The sequence below is a fragment of the Anomalospiza imberbis genome, chromosome 4, assembly GCF_031753505.1.
Source record: "Anomalospiza imberbis isolate Cuckoo-Finch-1a 21T00152 chromosome 4, ASM3175350v1, whole genome shotgun sequence".
NCBI classification, from domain to species: Eukaryota; Metazoa; Chordata; class Aves; order Passeriformes; family Viduidae; genus Anomalospiza; species Anomalospiza imberbis.
The window spans coordinates 47,849,761-47,874,725 of NC_089684.1; the positions used below are offsets into that span (position 1 = coordinate 47,849,761).

Here is a 24,965-nt window from a genome sequence, read left to right on the forward strand (position 1 = left end):
TATTTAGTGCTTTTCTTTCCTTTCTACCACTACCATCATGAAAATGAATTACAAAAGCAAAATGATCACAAGATATTAAAATTGATCTTTTCAAAATACAGCTTGAATGAGATGGCACAGTGAAAATAACAGAAAATCTTCACTGGAAGACAAGTGCATGAATCTAAATGGAAATATGTTTCCTAACAAAGAAATAGGATAAAAACATTTTAAAAGCTGCCTAAAGCAGGAAGAGAACGTTCTACTACAAGCCTCTCTATAGACTGCTAGATGCTGGCAAGAGTGATAGGGGCAGTTATACTGGCAGCTCCAAGTCTTGCAGAAGAATGATTTAATAGAGAAAAATCTGATAAAGACTGTCAGTAAACTATTGGTGTCACAGACTAACATCTCCTGTTTGTTTTTGGTTAATGTTTGGTCATTTGTTTCACTTGACTATTTATACATTTATTAATCAAATGTTTTTAGAAACAATTCAGACAAAGTTTTTGCTTGAAATGGTCAAAGGTCCACTCAAATCCTTAGAAAGGATAGGGCCAAACGGAGATAGGCCTCCTCCAGGGAAAGAAGCAAAACCCAAACAACCAACTTTCCGTATTTTTTTCTCAGACTTAAACATTTTCAGTGGTGTGGTTTTCAACACCTTTCCACTGAAGAAGGTTTTGTGAGCTTGAATCTGTCTTTCTGATCCTCCTGAAAACTCAGAGAAATCCTTTGAGCTGTCATGACCTGGCTATTCATCTTTTTTCATTTTTCTTCTTTAGAAGGAAGGACTGATTTCATTGTGAGCATTTCTCTGTATGGCAGTGTTTAGGTGAAGCTTTTTAAAATTATATTACCTTGATGGAATAACATCATTTAGCAAATAGGGATGTGAGAAATCTGTTGAAAAACATATTCTTAATGAGTTTAAATTCTTCTGAGCATAAGATTTGCATCTTGAAACAGAATGGGTACAGTGTTCTTTTCATAAGAGTAAGGACCTTTCTATTTGTAGTCACTCATCATTGAGGTTATCATGCTAGGATTAATGCAGTGTTCACTACATACTTGGGGTTTTACATTTCTATGGTATGGGATATTTTGGATGAAAAAAAGAGAGAAAGACCTCATTAATTTGTTTTTATACAGCATGGGTTTGCATGTGAAGCACTACCATGAGGTGGCCATCTTTTGAGTTCACTGTTCATGCTTACACACTTTTTAATTAAAGTTGTTTTTTCAGAAGATGAAACTCTAATTAAATTTCATTGGTTGACTAGTAGCAGAAGGTTGTAAAAAACCCTGATGGTTTCTTAACTAACAGAGTTTTTAGCATAATATTCTTCCTTAGTACCAAAATAATTTGTCATGATTTAGTTTCCTGGATTACAAGTGTGATCAGAGGCACAGATGCAGAATAATAGGTGGCATTCAGAACCATTTACAGGAGAAGTCATGTTTTTGTTGTAGTCTGAGGAGTACTCCCCAATTTAACAACTTAAATCTTATTCAAATGTTTAGAAAATAACTTGTAAAAATTATACTGGACTTATTGTGAAAAACATATGAAATGAAGGCTTCTGTATTTTCTTCATGTGATCGTATAGGTGAACTGCTGAAGTCATGGTTTCTGTGCCTCCTTTAAAGAGAGGTAAACTGTTTGTGGACTTAGCTGCTCATGGATATGTGATGCTTGCCATGACTTTAATCTAATGCAGTATTCACAAGCAGCAGAGAAAGACTCACATGCAATTTAAAATTCTTCATTTGAAGGAGCTTGCCAGTTCTTGCTTTGTTTTACTTTGATTCAACAGTTCTTTTGCTTTATTTTTTTGAAGGGATTACCACAGTGTTAACAATGACGACGCTGAGCATCAGTGCAAGACATTCACTGCCAAAAGTATCCTATGCTACTGCCATGGACTGGTTCATAGCGGTTTGCTTTGCCTTTGTGTTCTCTGCTCTGATTGAGTTTGCTGCTGTCAACTATTTTACTAACATTCAAATGGAAAAAGCTAAAAGGAAGACGGTCAAGTCCCTTCTTGAATTTCCAGTTGCTCCAGTACAAAGGAAAAGAAGTACAGAAGAGACATTCACGGTATGTTACCAGCTCACGCAAATGTTTTCTGTATTTTTGTAGTGTTTCTCAGTAAAAATTGGCCTTTAGCTTCCTCCCAGGCTCCCTTTGAGCTAATGATGTGTCAGATTAATGGAAGGCTAATAGTACGCTATATTCAGTTATAAAAACCTGTAAAGCATGATTTAATTCTTATTTTTGTTATTGAATAAACTCAGGGGCAGGGTGGCAATTATGTCCATCCATACGTGCAGTCTCTTCTATGTTTGTGTTTTGGAGGGCAGTTAGAATGGGAATCTTGGGGAAACTAAGTTTCCTTTTCCACATTGATTCCGTACGGCTGATTATAAAGGCCAAGGTATTGCAGATTATAAGGGCATCATGTTATCTTATGTGGCTAATGTCTTTAATGAATTAAAATGTGTTAAAGCATTGCAGCTGTACCTTGGAGCACTTCCCTAAACATTACAGTTCTCCTGTACTGCACATGTTGCCTTTCAAGAGTTTTCTTTTTTTATCTGTTACAATTTCAGGATTTTTTTAAGACTGTTGGATGGAAACTTTTTGTCCACCATAGATATAATTTTTATGCAATTTGTGTATCTTTGCACAGTAGTTCACCTCAATTGCTGATAAGGTTTTGTGGCTCTGTTTAACAAAATGCTTGCCTGCTTTCCTAATGCTTTGGATTGTGTGACTTGTGGGGGAACTGTTTTAGTGTGTGGACTATCTAATAAAGGCTTGATCTCGAGTTTTCCAATAGAGCTCACTGGTGATTACCCTTTCCTCTCTTTTCCCATTCCCAATAAATGGTGCTTGCTCTCTGAAGCAGTTGTTCGTGTGACATGTAGCTAACAAAGGCATTGCAGCACCTGTCCCAGCCATGCAGTGGGCCAGTACTTCCCAGCCATGACTGGCTCTTGGCATCACCACTCAAGAACTGAGACGCTGACAGCAGCATTGTGATTTACTTACTCTTCCTGTCAGGCTGACTTTGTAATTTCCTTTGGCTGAGCCAGGATTTAAGAAGTGCTGTTTTAGACTAACTCTTGTTAATTTTGTCTTCTGTCTCTTTTCACATCTCGTTTGTCTCCTTCCCTATTCATCTTCTCATTTTTGCCTTCCCACCCGTTCCATTTTCTATCGCTGTGCAGCTGCTGTCCACCCACTTCCATTTTTCTTCCTCTTATTTGCTCTCCTACTGTAGATCCTGTTTTCAATATCCTGGCTGTATTGTTATGTTAGCTCCCATTTCTGCTTAAAAGGATAGATATGCTCCTGAAGAGTTTGTTATTTGTCACTCCACTGGCTGCTGGTAGGAGACAGGAACCAATAAATGTGTTTATAGTAGCACGTAGTTCACCTTGTACACAGAGGTATTAGTGCTATGAGCTTATGCTAAGCTTCTTGACTTGCTTCTTGTGCAGCATGAAGTTTAGTAGAGTATCTTGGCTGCTCCTGAGGAGTGAAAATAAATACTGCTTTGGTGATAGGTTTTATTTGCATACCTAGGAAAATAAATTACTTAAGAACAGTTTAATCCTAGGTTTATTTATTAGATTTTATTTTAAACAATAGGGAAACCAATTGTTTAATCAGATAGCTTAATAAAACGTATTCTCATGGAGGCTTCAAAGAGGTCTTTTGATTCATGGACAGAATTGCTTTAAGTTAGTAGTGTGCAATGCTTAACCATTTATACACATTTTGGAGAAATTCCTCTTTCTCTTTTTTTTTTCCTATCATTCTTCTTATTATTACTATTGCTATTATTATTTTTATTTTAAAACAGCAGCAACAGAACACACATCTTCTTTCAACTTGAAAGACAGATAAAATGAGATGTGAAGAGTTCTATTCCACTGCTTAATTAATACTGCTGGGTTAAATGTGGGAGCATTCTCACAGATTGGGAGATTTTTGAAAGCACTCAAGGGAGCAATCTACTCAAGGGGTTACACATTGATATTATGAGTATGTAAGTGAGCGATTGTACCTTGAGCTGTGGTTTTTTTTCAAGGCTTTCTCCTTAATTCTGCTTATACTAAATTTGAGACTTTGCTCTTCCAAGACAGGTGTACAAGGTGAGCCCACAGCTACTGTTAATAAAGGCTTAACTATTGTGCAATCCTTTCCACGACTGGAGGATTACTTCTGGTCTCCCATTGTGCACAACAGAAGCTATGATCACTGCTCTAATTCTCTAGAACCTAACATGGATGCTACACCCTGCTTTCCAACCTGACATGTAAAATACTCCTTGCTATATTTTGCTTATAAGGACTAATATAGAATTTTAAAATTCCTTATTATTATTATTATTATTATTATTATTAATAATAATAATAATAATAATAATAATAATAATTATTATTATTATTATTATTATTATTATTATTCCTTATAATGAATCTGACTTTTTGTTCTGCACAAATACTGTCTAGTCAGTGCTGATAATGAAATCTCAGTTTCCTTGGTAGTGAGATTGGTGGTGAGTTTGTGATACACAAAGAATTCAGGACAATAGCCAGACTGTAGCATGTAATTTGTAAGCAATGTTTCTTAATGTAAATCTACACATTTTTTCTCAATAGATAGGCTTGATTTCTTGACCCAGTAAGTAATTAAAAATCTGTACTCTGCTGGCACTATTGTGGTAGAAATTCTGTTGGTAGCAGTACAATTGCCAGAGCTCAAGGAAAAGCTGTATTTTAAACATTAACTTTTTTTCAAACAGATTTTGTCTATAATACTAAATTTTCCAGTCTCAAAAAATTAAAAATTTTCTCTCAGCCCAGGGAGGTAGTGTATGCTTATTGGGAAAGAAGATGCCTGAATACCTAAACATTACAGTTCTCTCTGTTGAATATCTCACCATTTGCAATGTGCTTTGAATCTTCTACTAACTGTGGGGGGAGATCCCTGTCTTAAGCCTATTAGCCCTATACTTTAGCCTACCTTGAAATGGCATACCAGTGTCTCTGCCCACTGTTTTTGCAATTGAGATGTCGTCTGTATAGGTCCACTGCAAATGAGGTTGTTAAGGAAAACAAACACGGTGACATTATACTTTTAAATAAGGTTTTGTTTTATGAGCTGTTGATTCTGTATTATTAACTAGTTGGTTAGTAATGGTTTCACGCTTTTGGTGGTTTTTTTTCTCAAGTAATATGGTGGGATTGTCCTTGAAGGATTCTATGAGGGAGCAAGTTGGGCTATGAACCTGGATTAGCTATAGAATATGGAGATTTTTCTATCTGATTATATTAGAAATTAGGCATATTAATAGTACTTTGATAAAGTAAAGATAAATTGCACATTATTAAAAGTCCTTTTTTGACAGGTGTATTTTTGACCAATTTCTTACCATAGAATTAAACTGTGTTTTCTGTATTGAATCAGTTCATATATTACTCATGCTAATTAGAATTTTTAATGGTGGGTTATTTTTCTCTTTTCAGTCATAAAAACTTTTATAGTTGTCTTGGATCAAAGGAAACTCCTATCATTTATCATTATGATCAAATGATTTGGATATATTACTTCATGTTTTATATTTCTTCACTAGAACCAGTAAATCTTTACTGTAGAAAATGTGGGCTGTTTTTCTAAGTTATTATCTTATGTAATTATATTTACTTATTTGGAGTCCCATGATGGGTGTTTCTGATTAATACATTGATTCAAGTAAGCATTACATGCAGTCCATAGCTCTGAAATACATCTAACCCAAGAGAGATAACTTAAACCTTGGTTACCTGTGATTTCTTTGTTTTGGGAGCAAGTTAAAATGCTTTCTGTTTAGAAGGAAAGAACCTGTCACTAAATGTTCTGAACTGCTTTTGTTGGTATAAGCAGAAATGTTGCTGCAAGTCAATGTGTGATGGAAATGAATGATTTATAGTTTGTTATTGGACTCCTGAGTCTATTTTTATGCTTGTGTACTATTTCCTTTTCACTGTATTCCTATGAAGTTTATTTTTAAAGACCTACCCAGTTTTGGAGATGAAGAATGCTACTGAAAAGTAGTCTTCAAAAAATAGACTCCTAAACACTGGTAACATGAGCTTCAACCTCAGCTGTTTGTTAAAAGAGTGTGAAACTCAGGAAAATCGGGTCAGACTCAAAAAAACCTTTTTGAATGGAATTATTTCTTCAAACTCAGTCACAAGTAGGTTGTAACTCTCAATTTTTCTTCCTCTTTTCTGAAGACAATTAAATGTCATCTTGTCCTTAGCAAGTCCTGTAGCATCTAACGGGGGAACTCAGGGGTCAAGCTCTTCACTGCCATGTAGGGACACACTCCTCTCCTTGCTTGGGTGCTATGTGACTGAAATCCCCCTCGCAAGTTTACGAGAAATGTTGTCATGTGGACAAGCTGCATACTGCTTTTGTGTGATTCAGATGTATTTTCTCTGGTATGAAATACTTATCTTTTAGTCATTTATGGGCCCAGCTCAAGTTACGTGGTGGGGTGGGAGAAAAGTAGAAATCCTTTGGCAGCCTTTGGGGAAAAGAGCTGGCCATCAGCCAGATTAATTGCTCTAGATGTCTGTTCACCAAACTCGTGACTTACAGAACAAAGATTGGGCCTGATAAATTGTTCTGATGGGCTGCATACAATCTTGAGGCTATAGGTAGGACACTTCTTTTTTCAATGTGCCATTTTTTTTTCTTCTTGTTGTTAATCCCTGAAGCTGATTAATGGTGAGATGTCAGCAGATACACTCTTGTGTCTAAGGTCTAGACTTTAAGGGAAACTGAAAATTTTAGCCTCTGGACCAAAACTTCTATTTGAATACACAGACATAATGGAGAGGTACAAAAAACGTACCAGACCTAGAGTAGTACCACTTACTTACTTTGCTCCTTCTTTGGAGTAGTAGAATGATAGCTTCCTTTGTCCCAGCAATAGTGAAGTGGAGCTAAACCCTCCTGCCTCATACATTAATGGAAGTATCTGAAGAGCAGCTTGGTCTTGATGGCAACACTTGGGCCACAGGTCTGGTTACTGGACTCCTTATGTGGATGCACAGCTTATCTCCTTTGTGTGACTTAAACAGTCCTGCAGTTAGGACACCATTTCAGGTTTTAAATACAATGACCATTTTTTTTTGCTTCACTACTCCTCCACTGCCTAGGGTGTTACGGTTTGGCTTTTTAGGGCAGTGACATTTAAAACTCAGATCCTAATGAAGGAAGTCAGGCTTGAGAAATGCATAGAGTTCATCTAAATATAAGGATAGGACCCTACAAATAGAGGCTGCTGTGCCATTGAACAATTTCTTTACATGTCAACAATTTTCTACTGCTCTAAGAATTTCATTAGTCAACATTTTTGGTGTTGATGATTTACACTCAAGATATGCTGGTATCAAGTTTAAATAAGATGAGAGTGGGTGCAGGTCATAAACAACTGGCACATTTTGTACTAAATGCTACTTGAGAGATAGGAGAGATTAACCACCTGGGAGAAGGTTGCAGTAACTTAGTGGGAAGTTTCAATTTTTGGATACCTGAAGATAGATCCAAAATGGTTCATGAAATATTTTGTTAGCTGTGATGCTCAGGTACAATGTTTTGTTGGTCTTTTTATGCTTCCTTGATATTATTTGCCTTGTGTTGTTTTGCTGCTTTGTTTTTTGGTGCAGTTTTTGGGTGGTTTTTTTTTTTTTGAGGGGGGATGTTGTGTGTTCATTTGGGGCTTTTTTACTGTTGGTTTTGGTTGTATGGTTTTTTGGGGTTTGTTTAGGTTTTTTGTTTGGTTCTTTTTTGATTTTTGGTTTGGTGGGTTTTTTTGTGGTTTTTTTGTTTGTTTGTTTTTATTTTTTTACTTGGTTCACCAGACTTAGACAGTTCCACTGATCAACTGGTGCTGTTCATAATGTATAAAGCTAAATATGGGCTCAAACAATATGACTTGGGCATAAATGAGACATAAAATTAAAAAAAATGTATTTAATATTTCACATCATATTTCTTTTTAAAATCACAAATTAAAGTGCTATATTCAAAACTTTTGTCTTTCTTCAACAACCTGATATTACTCTACCTTTAATGTGGTTGGGTTGTGAATGAATTTAAACTGTAAGTAAAAACTTTACTGCAAAGTGAGCAGAGTAATTAATGGAAGTAGGCAATGTAGTATGGGATTTGTTCCTAGATTCTGACCCAACTTAACTGTGATGTAAACTCCACTGAATTCCAGAATTCAGTTATAGTGAAGATAGAAAATGGTGGAGTGCTTGATCAAAACTGTTGGGATTTAAAGGTGGACAATGGAGTTTTTTCTTATTGTAGTGGCAATGGTTTTTTTTGGGAGGAGGTTAGGTTCATTGTGAGGTTTTTTTTTCAATATGTACAAAAAGAAGCAGGAGTTTAGTTGCAGCACCTGGTGGATGACAAAAAAATCCTTCTGGAGTGCTATGTTCTTCAAGCCTTATTAGGAAATGTTATAATTGATCATTCTACAATTTCTTTTAAGTATTAGTAACTGTCACAAAGTAGACAAGGAAATATGAAGGATATACTTGGCTGTTACTCATCTGATGCTAAAATACCTGACAGTGTTTACTCTAAGTAGTGGAAGACTTTATTTAAATAATAATAGGATAAGGCTTCTTTTTGAAAACTAAAGCAAAATGCAAAGTACATCCCAACATCCCAACATTTAAATAGTTGTTTTAAATTCCAAAAATATGTGTGAATGTCTTTCTCTGTCATTGTGATGATCCACTAGAAAAACAAAAAGACTGCCATGCACCAAAAAAATATTCCTTATGTTTTTTTCATTAGAATATACAGTGCATGTTTCTATTTAATAATAAGTTAATTTCCTGCCAATACCAGTTGCAGGCATTCAGATAGGTCTTCTGTTGATTTCATGTCAATTTCCTCCCTTTTTAAAATCTTTTTTTTGTAGAGGGAAATGTTACATAGTCAAAAAATATGTGGTAGCATTTCAGAAACATCAAGTCAAGGGCAATCCTTTATGGTAACGGGTAAAATTTTCAGATTGTCCAGCATCAACCCTTATACTGAAAATTGTTGGGGAGTTTAGCGTTTTCCCTGTGATGGTTAGTATGAAATGACGTCTCTGGATGCAAGAATCTTCATATCTTCTGCTTAAACCTTTTAATGTATTTATATTTAAATATTAGTTTTGTTCTCCCTCCACAAAGTTTTCAATACTGGTGCATCCAATGACACCAAATCACTTTTGAATTTCCCAGCTGTGTGTGAGATTTCTGGCTGACTTCATTTTTATGCTGGGACAATTGGAATCAGATGAAATAAGCATTGAGAGGCTTGGGAAAATCGACAAGGCAATGAGTGTTCGAAGCACTTTCAGCAAACTACTAAAGCTAATTTAACTACAGCTTTAAGGTCAATGAAATTTGAAAGATACAGAAGATAACTAAGGTCCTTGCTTCCTAATCAAACATTATTTTTCCTTTCAGAAATGTCACACAAATCACCTCCACAGTTCATTAGGACATGACTTAGGCTAACAGCTTTGTTCCCCACCATAGTTATGTTTTCAGTTCTTTCATTTTGTCATAGTATAAATAAAATCTTTAAGAATTGTGTGCACCAGTGCTTAAGAATCGTATACATGCTTACTTAAATTTAAATACATACACATGCATATATATATATATATATATATATATATATATACATACACGTTTGCATGTGTAAGGCTTTTAGGCAGTACACAGGTGGATGGGTTTATTTGGCATATTTTTGGCATCTATTTATTTTAAAAAAAATTTTGTAATTTATGTTTTGTGCACTTTTGTGCCTGTCTAGTGGTAGACTATAGAATGGAGTGCTCTTCTTACATCTTTTCCCCTCCCATCACATGATTCAGATTGCAAAATGAGCAGAGTGGATAGTCGATTGGCTAACTTATCTCCCCTTTGTTGTTTCTTTCCAAATAATTTGCACTGCTCTCTGCACTGGTAGAGCTAGGGACTAGAATTCATTGTATTTTGTGGCAGATGGAGCTTTTAGTTGGCCATATTCCAGGACTCTATAAGGCAACCCAAATTCTCTAATATTATTCCAGTAAAATTCTGATTGACTGGCTCTGCAACATAATAGTAAACCAGGGTAGATTTCTCCTCCAAGTTTTGCTTTTGCTCACAGCAGGTCAATATGGTGACTCAGTGGGATTTGGGACAAGCAGCATTATTTACACTGATGACAACATGCTGCTTCCCTGATAAATGTCAAATAGTGTGAATGTGGCAGGCTATACAATGTCCTCCCAGAAGAACAGACTGTTTCCTTAGGAAGGATTGGTAAGGATAAAAACCACTATGGTAGATTTTAATAGTAAAATATTACTAAATTGCCATACAAACAATTTTGTTTTTGCAGCTAGACAGTAAGTGATGTCAGACTTTAGTTGTTCTAAGCCTTCCAATTTTTGAATGAATTTTTGCTTGGATTAATTGAGTTCTTCCAGTTTGGGATGCCCATGCTCTCATATAATGCATTACTGACTCTCTTATATATTAATTTATCTGTATCTCATTGAAATTGTAGTAGTGCCATCATGAAAGATGCTAATTGTATCCTTGGAAAATTAACAGAAAAGCATAAAGGTGTTTATTGGCCAGTTTTGATTTCATTCTACTAACATCTCATTGTTACATGTCTGATTATTCTAATAAACAATTAAAATTCTTTGCAATTTTAAACCTGCTTTGATTGTGGTGCCCTTTTCAGAAATTTTTTTTTTGACTGGTTGGTTTTGTGTTTGGGTTTTGTTTTTTACTTAGGAAGATGAAGTATGCAAAATTGTGATTAGACACCTGAAAGGCTTAATTACTAAATTTCCCTGGGTAGGCATGTACAGAACTGACTTGCTGCTTTGTGTTTGCCATGCAGCTTAGTTGGATACCTACCCTGTTTCAACTTGGTGGCCAGCATGCCTATTACATACAGCCACCCACAAATCCCACGTGGTAGTCTGAGCAGACTTGAGGCCTGCCTTTTCAATATGGAGAATTAGATTACTAGCCAGACTGCTAGGTAGTCCTTGGCATGTGAAGTTCTATCGAAGCTGCTCTCATTATGTTTATTTTATTTTATTAGCCCCATATTATATGGGGCTATGAAGAAGGAAAGGAATTTATTCTGGAGCCAGCTTGTCTGTGCATGCACTGCAATGGGAGGGCAAGACTGAAGTGTGGAGAAAGCAACATCTCTAGCAAGGAAGGATGATCACTTGTCCTAGAATATCCAGTGACCTGGTGGGGAAATTCTTGAGATGTGAAAAACCTGTGTTGATGTCCCTGTGACAGTCAGGGCAGATTTGAGAAGTGGTCTCCTATCACCAAACCCATGCTCCCTTCCTGGTTGCTGGGTTACAGTAGAGAAGGTCAGAATCTTTTCATGAGTGTTTTCTTGCAGTGTGACTTAGCTGTCTTGCCTCAGGGAAGAGCTCAGAGCTGGAAGCGCTGGATACAGTTGGGTGGCTTCTTCTGCAAAGCAATGTAATTTAGGCTGTGATCCTACCTAGGGCATTTCTCTCCAGCTTTGACAGCTGCTTGCTGGATGTCAAAGTGTTAGCTCTCTCTCCCACTAGAACTGGTACCAGATGGTGGTGGTGTGACTTGTAAAGTCTGTTGTGCATTTATCCCTGGGAAAAGAGAATTTACTCCTTTAAGTATTGTACTACCTCAGTCCAAGAAAGAGATACCATTTTAGTGATATCCTGTGGCAAAGATTTGTTGTGAACTAGAAAATTTATTGACCTGCAGCCGTAAGCTCTCCACTTGAGTAAACAAACAGTGCAAAAGCAGCCCTGGGAACTTGCTCAGTGATGCTGTGAAGCTCTGTCACAGGGTAAGCTTGACACAGGTCTTCAGATGTGTCTGTATATCCAACCCCACAACTGCTGAGCTATTTTCCAAGGAGTCCTGAGGAAGATTAGAAGAATGCATCTGAATTATATTGCCATTACATGGCTCTAGTTTTAATGTGCACCTGTTTTTCAGGAGTTGGTGATGGCTGTGCTTCCTAGTGATCAGAGAGCCTAAGAAGGGGATTTTCCATGCTGAGTACTACTGATACTCTGTTAGCTCAGGCAGTAAGAGCTGCTTATTTTGGATTCACATCTCAAAAGGATGCGCCCATCATAAAAACTGTGAAGAAATTTAAAATTACAGAGACTAATTTAAATTTGCTATGTAGAGCACTAACAGGCTACAGAAAGATGCTCTTGAGTTGCATGAAACAGCTGACTGTACAATGTTGTACCAACACAACAGTTTCTTACAGCTTGCAGTGTTCTCACTCCTTTTGTTTTTAAAAACAGTCTTAAGGACAAACTTCCCTGGTGTCCTGGTAATCACTTTCGTCATTGCTGCATTCTCCCCAGGACATGGCTTGTGACTTTTAAATTATGTTCTTGTTTGTTTTACGGATTCTAGGTTGGCCTTATCATAAGAAATATGCAGTGCGGTTGTTACCAGGTCTCTTTGTTCTGTAACAAGATGACTAAGTTTGTCAGTTCAGTACTGTGTATTGCTGTGCCTATGATCCCCTTCCCTTGAACCTCAGCTCAGCTGCTGCATGCTACTTCACTCTGCGCTAAGTTTGCAGTCTTGACTTCATTGAGGTGCAAAATTGCCTTGTTTGTCAAAAACTGGTAATACATACAAAACAATCCAGTACTTTATTTTTTTGGCTCAAGTTGAGGCTTACATAGACTTAGAAAGAGTTTCAGAATTTCCACATTATGTGAGCAGCTGTTTATGGTGTACAAACCATGTTAAATATTGAAGAATTGACTCATATTTGTGCATCATTTTAGTGCTGTAGTAAACAGCAGTATCCATTAAAGTTGAGCTTAATTGGAAAAGCAAATGATGTGTGAGTTGATTTTTGGCAATAGATTTGTTGTAGGGTTTTTTTGTTTGTTCTATACATTCTGTCATAGAAGCTGACCATCAAATTTACTCCACAAATCTGCCACAGTATTTAACAGTAAATTTTATAGATTTATCCTGAACCATGCTGAAAGCATCTTTCATTGTATTATTCATGGTTAATTGCATGTAAATCCACTGGTAAAGGACAGGATACAGCATTAATTACTACATTTTACACACACTTGTAAGGATGTTGGTACAGATGTCCTATCTTCATGCCAAATGAAATGGACTTTCTGTTCTAGTACTAGCAAAAGGGCATCTTGCATCAGGATATTACACATAGGAAGAATTTGTATTCAATGATTCTTTCCCTAATTTAGTTATTTTAAAGATAAAACGTATGAGAAATAGCATGTGATACTTAAAACTAAAGCAAAATCTCTATGCCTTTTAGAGCAGTAAATGCTTCCAAAATCTTCTTGCATATTGCATACTATGTGACAAAATTTGTCTGACTGAATTTGAACCTCCTGTCCTATCCTACAGCCTCCTTCCTCCTCAGTGAAGTATGCTTATGTATTGGATGGGAGTTTTCTAAACCTGTTTTACTGAGCATGTTTTTTGTTTTGCTTTCTTTTTGAAGTTGTATTTACTAAGGAAATATTCATTTATATAGGAGGAGTGATTATCAATCTCTTCTGAAAAAGGCTGTAGTCCACATTTTTCCATATTTGGCCAATTCCTTGGCTTTACTACACTCACCTATCCACCTCTGACATGATCAAAGTTTTGGTGATGAATGTTTGAACTCCCATCAAGGCTGGAATTTAGTTTTCCCTGTTGCTGATCTTGGCTGTTAAAAATAAAATAGGCATTAGTGTATCCCAGCCAACCACAGAGCTTTAGCCAATGAAGATGTCTTACAATTAGGACAGGATATGTATTCTCAGAGCTCTTCAGAACTTTGTTTATACACAGACAGGAATTGTGCACTCAAATCACCCAAAATTTTGAAATTCATCCATAGTATTTCTGCCAGTAAAGGTTCAGAGGCTGAATTCTCCTGACAGGATCTATAGCAAGAAGGTTTCCTCTTGAAGGAGGATATATCAGAGCAAAGTACTTACAACTTCTGATTTGGTGGTGGTTACGATCAGAGTTTCTGGTGTGTGTGGAATTGGTTGGACCAATTGGTTGGACCTATCAGATGGGTAGGCTATTTCAAAGAAAATGTGAGGTGTCATTTACCTGAGCAGAATTTGTTGTTTTGTAGACAGGCAACCTTTATCAGATCTATTAAGCCCGGCGCTGCACAGTGTAATAGACTGGATGTTATGGTAGTTTCCAGGCTCCCATTTTGCATTCCTGAGCTACACAATTTAAAATGTCTCCCAAAAATCTTACTGAAATGCCTCCAGAAAATCAGAACCTTTCTTAATCTAGAGTGAGAATGTGAAAAATGTGCACTCAGTGTTTCCTGTGGAGCCTCGTCTGGACTAGCACGGCAGTCCTGTTGGCTCAGGACAATTGGGTGGTTTCCTGACTTGCCCTCATAAAAGATTCCTTACTTGGATAATCCCTTCCTATCTTGGCTTGCATTTTCATTTGGCTCCTATTTGATTTTCATGTTGTATTTCTTGGTTTTGTGCCTGTAATGGGTTGACCCTGACTGAACACCAGGTGCCCACCAAAGATGCTCTATCCCTCCTCTCCTAAACTGTGCAGGGTAGAGAAAATACAAGAGGCTCATAGCTCAAGATAAGGACAGGGAGAGATCACTCGCCAATTACCATCACGGGCAAAACCGACTTGACTTGGGGAAAATGAGTTTAATTTATTACTAGTCAAATCAGAGTAGGGTAATGAGAAAAAAAACCTCTAGATCTTAAAACATCTTCCCTGCATCCTTCTTCCTGTGCTTAATTTTACTCCTGAATTAATCTCCTGCCCTACAATGGTTCAGGGGGGTGGGAAATGGTAGTTACAGATGGTTCATTACAAGTTATCTTTGCCACTCCTTCTTCCTCAGGGGAAAGAATCTTCACACTCTTGTCTTGCTCCAGTGTGAGGTCCCTCCTGGGGCAGACAGCCCTCCATGAACTTTTCCAATGTGAGTCCTTCCCAGGCTCTGCAGTTTGTCATGAACTGCTGCAGTGTGGGTCCCTTCCATGGAGGGCAGTCCTTCAGAAACAGGCTGTTCCACACTTTGGCAAGGGGACCTCCATGGGCTGGAGGTGCATGTTGGTCAGACACAGGGGAAGTTTCTGGCAGTTTTCACAGAAGCAACCCCTCTCGCTGTGTCATGCAAACCTTGCATAGTCAGTGCTTCCAAACTAAAAGGCGGTAGTTTTGTGTTTCTTGCTGTTGTTTTAAAAAAGATAAAGTGAAATGATTTTGGGAGGTAGCAAGTGTTTTTCATACGTTTATAATTTTGTTGGTCAGATTGTCATTATTACATTATCCTTTTACTAGGGGTATATACCATAAATGAAGTGACTGTGGAATGTTTTCCTACCACAAACTGAGCATTGTATTTTACTATGTTTTACAACAGAATTTGAGTCATTAAGGCTTGCCACAGAATCAAGCTTGTTTGATATTTTTGTTAGTGATCTTGTCGCTAATCTTCAGATGATGTAGAGTTGTGAGATAGCTTCTGACTGAAGGGAGGAAGCTTCTGATAGCTTTCTAGAGGAGAAATAAACTAATGAAGGAAGAACTGAGTTATCTTTGCAATGTTGAATAGAGAAATATTTAAGAGCCCTATGTATAAAACCAGTAATAAGAATTTTTGCTAGAAATTTTTTAACTGGACAACTCAACAAGGAGGGATACCTGAGTGCTTTAAATGAGGAGAATGAGCTATTGTCATGATATTATCTTGAATAAAACAAGTGCAAGGAAAGGATAAATGAGGAGACGTGATGGTCCATGCGCTGGTGAGGCCATCCTGGCAAGGAGAGTGCATTCTCAGCTTTGACAAGGCATGGATCTGGGTGCTCCATGAAGCATGCTTGTTTCAGTATCTTTCAAAAGCAAGATTCTAAATACAAACTATTACAATAACATTATGCAAGAACAACCAGGTGTCTGTGATACATTGTCTGTGGAGCATGTTAAAAATGCAATTTCTGATTTCCATGATCTGAGTGATTGGAAGGTGATTTCCAGAGAATTAACAAAAAATGTGCCCACATTTTTGGTGCTTGTTATGCTGTGTTATTTTTCGATCTTACAATGTTATGTATTCAGGCTTTATGTGTACATTTATGTGTACGTTATGAGAAAAATTGTGTTTCTCTCTAAACTTAAGGTTTCTGAAGTATTAGAAGTTTTCTGTGTCAGTAAGAAGAAAGCAAATACCCAGTAGGCTTTTACACAGAGGCACATTTTGGTGATTTGAAATAGTATAGATAATTTTATTCTAGACTAGAGGCTCTAATGGAAAATAAGTAGTGAATCCAATAGCAACAGGTCTGATTTGGTCATTTAGATGACAGTTGAACTGGGGAGGAAGATGAGGTATTATGCAAAAATATTGATGGAAACAAGTTCCTACAAAAGAAATGGAGATGGCTGGAATGTGAGGATCCTGACTGTTACCTGTCTGTTTTACCTATGTCTGTAGATGATAGTGCACAAAAGGGAAATACACTGAGATGGTCATTGAAAACAGGTGACAGGATAAGTGAACAAGAACATAAAATGGTGCCTCTGTAAATTAATTGCACCTAATTTATTGGTTTGCTCTTTGGACTATTCTTTATGGTTGCATGTGGGGTGACTGAAGACGTGGTAATTCTATTCTCCAGCAGCAGAACTTCTAAGATACTTGTCTAATATAGGCAGAGAACAGGAGGGAACCGAGACATGTCTTGGTTCCAGTGCAGATCTACTTTGCAACCCCTGTCCCAGCCCATGGATTTTTGCTTCCCAGGCACTGCTTGAGAGCTTTACAACACATACTTGAGCAAAGCCAGGTTGTCCAATAATCTGCATGTAGGAGATAAAACTCACCTCCTCTCATTGACTAGTGTTAGCTTCTCCATGGCGCAGAGATGTTTTGGGCAGTGAACATTGATGACTTCCATTTGCTTAGCTTTGCAAGCCTTCAAGTAACATGCAGCACTCCATCAGGTACTACCAAGTCTCTAGAAAATGTACCCCGTCCTGATTGTACTTTTTCATTTCTATTTAGAAGTCTTGGAAATGGCTTTACTGTTCCTGGGTCATTGACAACCCTAGTATGAAAGTATCCAATTTTCATACCTGTGTGTACTTCTGCACGTCCCAAAGAGTGACTCAGGTTTCTCTATCAAACAGTAAAACTAGTGTTTCTTTCAGGAAATACCAGCTTCTTCTGGTATTTCCTTCTAGTCCTCTGCTTCTTTGGATTGCAGAAGCAGAATAATAAATAAAATGGACTGACATGCTTCTATGCAGGAAGGAAAGCTGTAATTTAAGAGGGATTCTTTGATATATCAACTGTGAGCTGGCAAATACATCAGCCATGAACAGGCATAAAGCTGTGACAGTTTCAGATAAATTCAGGCAAACAGTATTGCCAGTGACAGATTTGTACTGCAATTAACAGGATTAGGAACCAGCATTCTGGTCATGATTGGAATACTATCAAGGGATTTGATTTTTTTTTTTTAAATTTTTTTTTCAGAATTCTTTTCAGCTTCAATTTCTCTGTTTCCTTCAGCAGAACAGTGAAGCACAACTGATGTGGCAGACAGACACAGTGTCACTTGTCGCTACTCAAGGTACTGCTAGTACCTTGAATAACACCTAACCTACTCTCTGGTAGTGCTCTGTCACTTGGCTGGAGAGATGTGCTGTTGGATAATGGAGGAAAGACATCACTGCCTGCGTTCTCTCCCTTTGATTTCTGCTGTGAGCTTTGGCAGGGTTCTCTGGGGAAGGGGAGCCAAAGGCACAGTCAGTATGGTGCAGGGCAACGCTTGGGAATGGTATCATCAGAGAGGCATAAAACATAGGATTTTTTATATATAACAAGTGGGTGTTTCATCATTTTTGTGTTTAGACCTGTGTACCCTATCTGTCCTCAAGTCTTTGTCTTCTGGAAAGCAGTTTTTATCTTAATTAGAAGATATTCCCATATAATATCTAAAGTATTACATGTTTTACATCATATTTAGGCTCAGCACTGAAGGTCAGAATTCTTTAGATACCTTTCCAGAAGGAAGTTCAGGAGATGTTAGTCTTCCTCTTAAGTGCAGAGAAGAAAGGCAGAGGCCAAGTCCTACTCCCAAAAGTCAGTAGAATGTTAAACTCTGATGGATTTCCTATTCCTGTACTTCCTTATCTGTATTTCAGTTTCTCATGCAGCCTAATAAGTACTATTTGGTTGAAGAATATCTTTCAGAAGGACATCCAGACTTGCCTGAAGACACCAAGTGATGGATAATTCACCACTTCTCTTACTTAATGAACGGACAGGAGTAGTTGATGAAAAACTAATTTATTCTCTGGTTCAGTTGTGCCTGGTGAATTTATTGCCTGTGGTTGATGTGAAAAAGCGCTGGCTTTATTTCTGAAAGAGCAGCAATGTGGCAACTTGGTTTGCTCAATACATGCATTTTAAGAGCCTCTTCAGTAGAAGAGTTCCTAGTATATGGTAGTTCTTTTTCTATAGATATAAAGAATAAATAAATCTTCATGGCTGGTAAGTTGCATCTAGAATGTTTTTATATCATCAGAGCAATAGGTAGACATTGGAGAATCTTGTTTTGAGCTTGAACCTGGAAAAAGCTATGACTCTAACCCAATAATCCTTAGCTTCATGGCGTTCAGTTTGTATAGGCACTGCACTGCATGGAGTGTGATGCATTTAGATGTCTTCACACTGGTATTCCAGCCACAGGTAAAAGGAACTCTTGTTTCTCACTTTATATGCTATTAAATCTATTTTCATCAGTTTTGGTATTTTTGTTCTTCAGGATCAAGCTATGGTTATATTTGTGAGTATTACTCGGATACTGCTTGATTATAGTTTCCATTGCTTTTGTTTGAGTGTTTATTTTAAGAATGACAAGTATTTTTTTGTAACTTTGCAGAGTACAGATGCCAACTCAAATGTGAGGAAAAGAACGAATGCCACAGTACAGTCTGAAGTTGATGGTGGGAGCCGAATTGACACAAGGCACAGTTCTGTCCAGCCTCCCTCTGTAGCTCAGGGGTCTTCTGACATTACACCCCACTCCCTTTCTGCATCAAGTCCCAACCCTTTCACACGAATCAACGCATCGGAGACATTATCTTCTGCAAGAGCTACCCCTCCAGCTCCTCCTTCTACCCCAATTTTAACTGGATTTGTATCCCAGCATGCCACAGCTGGATCCCCTTCCATTCAGCACTTGCTTGGATCTAGACTGGAGCAGATTCAGACCACCACACCTAATACATTAGGAGCCTCTGCAAAGCCATCTGCTGTCATATCACCTCCTCCCCCCGCCTCCCACTCTGGCACGAGTAAGATAGACAAATATGCACGCATTTTATTTCCCGTTACCTTCGGAGCATTTAACATGGTCTACTGGGTGGTGTATCTATCCAAGGATACCATGGAAAAATCAGAAAGTCTAATGTAGTTTTGCTGCTATGTAGTAGTTCCTAAATTATACTCACATTTGATGCAGAGTTTCTTCTTTTGAAACTATTTAAAAAGGTCAGTAATTCTTATTTATAAAAGCTGTGTGGTACTTTCCCATTCTAAAGGCTGGAGTTATTGGGGATAATTAGTTAACTCTTAACAGAGTAATGGGTAACAGTAATGGGTCTTCCTCCCTTCAGCCAGCAATGAACCAACTACTCTGGCTGCACAGAACTCGCATTTGGGAGGAACACGCACCTGAAAAAAGCAGAGGCAGAGGTGCACAGCTGTGCAGTGGAACACATCTGACTGCTAGGAATGTGCATGTTGGCTATTAAAAATGCCTGAGGCACCTAGCACTGCTGTCTGGACACAGCATTGCATTCTCTGAGTGTGAGGTCTATGTCCTGTATATTTTGACAGTGCTTGCTAGAAAAAGACTTTCCCTGCCAGATTAAAATTGACAGAATAGGGGGAAGAAAATCAAGAGCGGCAAAAGGGAAGAGAGTCCAGCCTGGGAGAGTGCAACTCCAGGAAAGTTATGCAAAGGAGTTGTAGAGCTCCATATATTTTTACTAAGCATTATTTTGCAATGTAACTTGGGAAATTCTCACACCAAACTAAGAATGAGTGAACCTTGTAAAATCTGAAATCTGATGTAATTCTCGAAATTTGATTTTCTTGTTTGGTAAGGTGATCTTAAGAGGGCAGTTCTTCGACCTTGCTGACCAGCTTGAGTGGATTTATTCCTAAATTACATCAGTTGTAGTAGATGAGGACCAGACCACAATGTTCTACTTTTTATTTGAATTCTTTGCTTTTTCTTTGGATGCTTTAGGTTTTTGGTTGGGTTTGGTTTTTTTCCCCCCATACTTTTCAGTTACACTCCTGGTTTCCTTTAAACACGTATTCCATTCCTCTCCCCACACACCTCCTTATGTAATGTTTGTGTCAAGTTAAATTTTCAACAGATTTAAAAGTGGCTTGAAAATTAAGCAATGAAAGCCCCATTTCCTGTGCATAGATAAGTGTGGCATGCCACTGAGTGAATAAAAGACATCCTTTTTTGAGAAGGACTGCTATGATATAAATAAGAAAGTAAACTTTCTAGGTGGATCCCAGGCTAAAAATGTTAATTTATGATCCATTTGTTTACTTTACACTGTGGCATAAATAGGTGCTTTTCTTTCTAAATTGTAGTATGCAAGCAGGCAACATTATTAAAGAATTGAATAGTTAAACCTGATAGAAATCCTGATCATAAATGTTATTTTCACTAGAAGAGGTAGAAAACAAATTGCCAATAAATAAAAGAAATATTTGTACAGAACTGTTTGGCTTGGCAAATGGTTAGTGTTTCTGTACATGTGGCAAGCAAGAATCAAAGGCCAAAGTCTCAGCTATGATCTGGCTGTGTCTTTAAAGAGTCTGGACTAATCCTTAGCTTCAGTTGACTGAATAGCAGATGGGTAGCCTATCGTCAAAGCCTTATGCTGCAGGGCAGATCAGGCGAGTGTTGAGTGGTTCTGTGTCCAGATAATGATCAAGGGATTTATGGAGACCACAAGCTGCTGGCAAAAAAGGCCTGCATAAGACTGCCCTAGACTATGCTGGGACAAGAGTCAGGGTAAAAAGACCCCATAATGGTGAAACTGTCTCTCCAAGCCTTTTAGCCAGCTCATGGCTGAGAATCTGACCTTTAACTTGTGGGATCTGGTAGATACCTGGCAAGAGATACTACAGTGTGTAATGTGGATCCCAGACGGTTCTTTCATGTGTAATAATGAACTGTATATGATAGAATGCAGTGAGAATGTCTTATGTAACTTTACTATAATTGAGTGATATAATCAGTTCCTTAGTCTTTCTTTTACTTAAGGGATGCTCTCAAAAGGCCAGGTATGGCTCTTTCCTTTTTCATCTTTTACATCTGGAAGATGGCTGAGACTACAGCACTCGTTAGAAAAACATTATTTAGCGTATCGCAGAACTGGAAATGGAGCACCCGTGCAAGATGCCTAACTGCAGTAGTTTGTATCTTTGGATGTACTGCTAGTTGCTGTAGCTGTTTCCTCTCTAATTAGGTCACGTTATTACAAATTGTTAGAATAGAAGATGGTATGCAAGGGATTATTTATTTGGTTAAACCAGAATAAACAAAGCTAAACCTCTGGCAATTATTGATTATAGTTGTGCAAATGATAAAATACTTCTAGCATGAAGAACAGTGACCTGCTGTGTGGAGAACATAGTATTTGCACCAGAAGATAATGAAATTACTCTTTGCTTTCCTCTGTGATGAAAACCTAAGATGTTTTCTCAGAGGCAGAGTTTTAAACAATTCATTAGAAACAGTTGTCTGTTCATTCCACCCATCCCTGTATACTAATTTTATAATCAGCTTTTTCAAGTGCATTGTTCAGTGGGATCAACACTAGTTCAGGCTGATTGATCTAAATGTGCTGCTTGAATTCACTGGTAGTTTCTGTTTAAAGGCTTATAAGGAGGGAAAAGCGCTGCAAAAATAATAAATTACAGATATTTATTTCTATGCTTCCATTTTGGGAGAAAGTTTTAATGATACCACAGAAAAAGTTATGCATTTTAAATATCTAGTGTATTTCTGTAGTATCTTCCAACACTTCCATGCCTAAATTCAAATTGAATTATAATTAAAATATCATTATGAGTCTACGACTAATTTATTGAACTGTACTACATTTTTATGTTGCAGCAAGTGAAGAAATTGCCATAATTACCTTTCCCAAGTACATGTGGACAATGTAAATAGAAAATTATTGTTAACAGTTGTTCCTCGTTATTTTTAATCTCCCTGGATGATCAGAAACAGTAAAACAAAAAAGAGCCTGCAATATACTCAGTGATACCGCAACTTGAAAGCACAAAAGGAGGAATATACTAAATATAGTATATTTATGCCCAAATGTTATATATAGTATATATATGCCCAAATGTTCAAAACTGCTAACTGAAATCCTAAGGGAGAACATTACAGGCATCATTTTAGTGACCAAATAGAGATGAGACCATTAGAGATGAGTTTCAGTGAGATGAACTCTACAGGAGCTATATTTTTAGGTTTTTGTTCTTTTTTTCTATTGGCTTTGTTGAACAATTTTTTTTTCTTTTTTTTTTTGACAGTATCATAGGGGTTTAAATCTAACCAAATGCTTCAGATAAGTTCAAATCTATCAATAGGAAAGGAAACTAGAGGGAAAGACAAAAATCTTTACAGGGAAACAGAGATAGTTCTCCACTGATATTTCCTCAGAGACATTGTTACCAGCAGCAAATCCCACAGATTGCAGTGATGCAGCCCTGACCACTAATGCAGTCACTTGAGAAAAACAGTTAAAACTTGGTTCAGGAAGATTACCTTCACAGGAACTGAAGTGTAGTTTGTAGTCAATTGTGAGCCCATGGTTAACAGGTTTCACTGCAACTGTGAAAATAATGAAGATGAGAAAAGTGGCAGACTTAGACCCCAGCCCTTCAAGGTGACCTGAACTCTTGGAGCTCACCAGCAGTACAGGAATCTGTTTCTCCTCCTATTAAAATTGACTTGTCTCCATCAAATGGGTGTTGGTATTGCATTTCTTCTCCCATGTGTCTTTGAAGGGGAAAAAAGATTTTAAACTGTTTAGCTATCCACTCTACATTACCCTTTGATCGGGCAAGTAAACTGGATGATAATTGAATGAAAGAGGTAAATAGTTTAATAAGGAATGTGATTAGAGCTCTTCTGTTAACAGGAGATGAGAGTTACTGGTTACAGTGTGTTCAAGTGTAGTCTTTGGCATTTCATCGTCTTCACCATTCAGAATGGACCTTACCAAATAATGGGGAAACCAAGTAAATGTATTTAATAGGATTAACCAGGATTTGTACAAAGAATTGAATGAACTCAGCTTTTTGATATGCCCAGAATTCCATCTTCTTCCACTGACTGTGCACCTCGTGTATGTCATTTGGCCTCAGTGTCCCTTAATGCTGTAGCTCATTGTCTGTGTGCCATGTGAGAACGTCAGGGTATGCAGTTATCTATTTAACCAATTTATCCAAAGCCTAACTTCCCATATTCCTTGTGTTGTTAGAAGTGTAGTCAAGGCCAGAATGGGAGAAATGACACACAGGATTTGTAAGAGACACACATTGGCCATCTGGGACATTTTCCCATAGATATTACAGATTTCTTAGGAGACTCTTTTTCAGTGTGCTATAGCACACTATACATATGAACCCCAAAAGCTGCCAAGAGGTATGTTTGGATAGCAGAGTAGATCATGGACTTGGCACACTTCCTATAACTTTTGCTTGACTTAAAAGATTGAGGAGGAAAGAAATTTTGGTGAGTTGTACCTTGTCTTCCTGAGACTTGCCAATAGGGCTTGACCTCACTAAAATAGAAAGGGTTTGTGTGGCTAGCACTGGTTATGAATTGCAATACAGACAGCTGACAAAAACTCACCCTTGGTTTTATTTAATCCTAGGACTGAATAACAGATTAGAAAAAAAGGAGCTGTAGTGTTGAGAAGCCTAGGTTTACTATAACATCTGCTGATGATACTGATCAAGCTAAGGATGATCAAAGTTGTGGAAGTCATACAGAACTTCAGGGCCATACAGCAGTAGGTTTGCAGCAGGTCAGTGTTAAGTGGGGAGAAAAGGAGGTGCTTCCCTTCATACTCTGACAGGAGTAAAGCAATAAAGCATAAACAGTACAGCTCCTCAATTTATATGTGGTAGAACAAAACTGCATAAACAAATGCTCATACTCAAAGAAAATCCGAGGGGCAAATAGCATTATGGAAGTCAGTATTAACTACCAGACACCAACCCCCAAAAAACAGGGGAAAAAATCCAGGAAAAAAAATAAAATTAAGTTAAATGACAGTAGCATCTTTTAAAATTATTTAGATTTTTTTTTTCCAAGAACTTGTATTTCTTTCACTGTGGACTTCCAAGGTGAGTTTACATTTTTTTAAGAATCTCTACTGGTATCCACTGACACCAATATGCGTTTTTCATTTACTTCAGTGCACTTTAAATGGGAAGTTTACTGGAAGGAAAAATGTGCCATTTTGAAAGAGTCTGATATGCATTAATTTGTACAATCTTCATTTGTAGGCCTCTCCTTGAAGTCAAGATGTAGCTATTTTGTAGAATGTGAGTGTGGGGAGAGTTTCAATGTGTTCTGAGTAAATCAGATTCCGAAAGTCAATTTTTGCCACATCCCAGGCAAGTGAGAGTAGTGTGAAGTACAGAGCACCCTGTAAAGATTTCTTTTGCTAATGTTATATTCCGTGTTAACTGGAGGGAATGAAAAATGCAATTACTGTAAAATTGATAGAATTTGCAAAACATAGTTTGTTTTTAC

General features: G+C 37.5%; 1 protein-coding gene across 3 annotated transcripts in view; it reads left to right on the top strand.

Moving 5' to 3' along the window:
- Positions 1-20,891, top strand: part of GABRA4 (gamma-aminobutyric acid type A receptor subunit alpha4) — a 37,371-nt gene extending 16,480 nt beyond the window's left edge. For 2 of the 3 annotated variants that reach the window (XM_068188413.1, XM_068188414.1), the window contains 2 exons: positions 1,821-2,080; positions 19,032-20,891. In XM_068188413.1, coding sequence (XP_068044514.1) covers positions 1,821-2,080; positions 19,032-19,565 — 794 coding nt within the window. In that variant the 3' untranslated portion in view covers positions 19,566-20,891. Of the gene's footprint in view, positions 1-1,820; positions 2,081-2,592; positions 2,731-19,031 lie in introns of those variants that run through there. The other variant, XM_068188415.1, reaches the window with a different exon arrangement.
- The last annotated feature ends 4,074 nt before the right edge of the window (positions 20,892-24,965 follow it).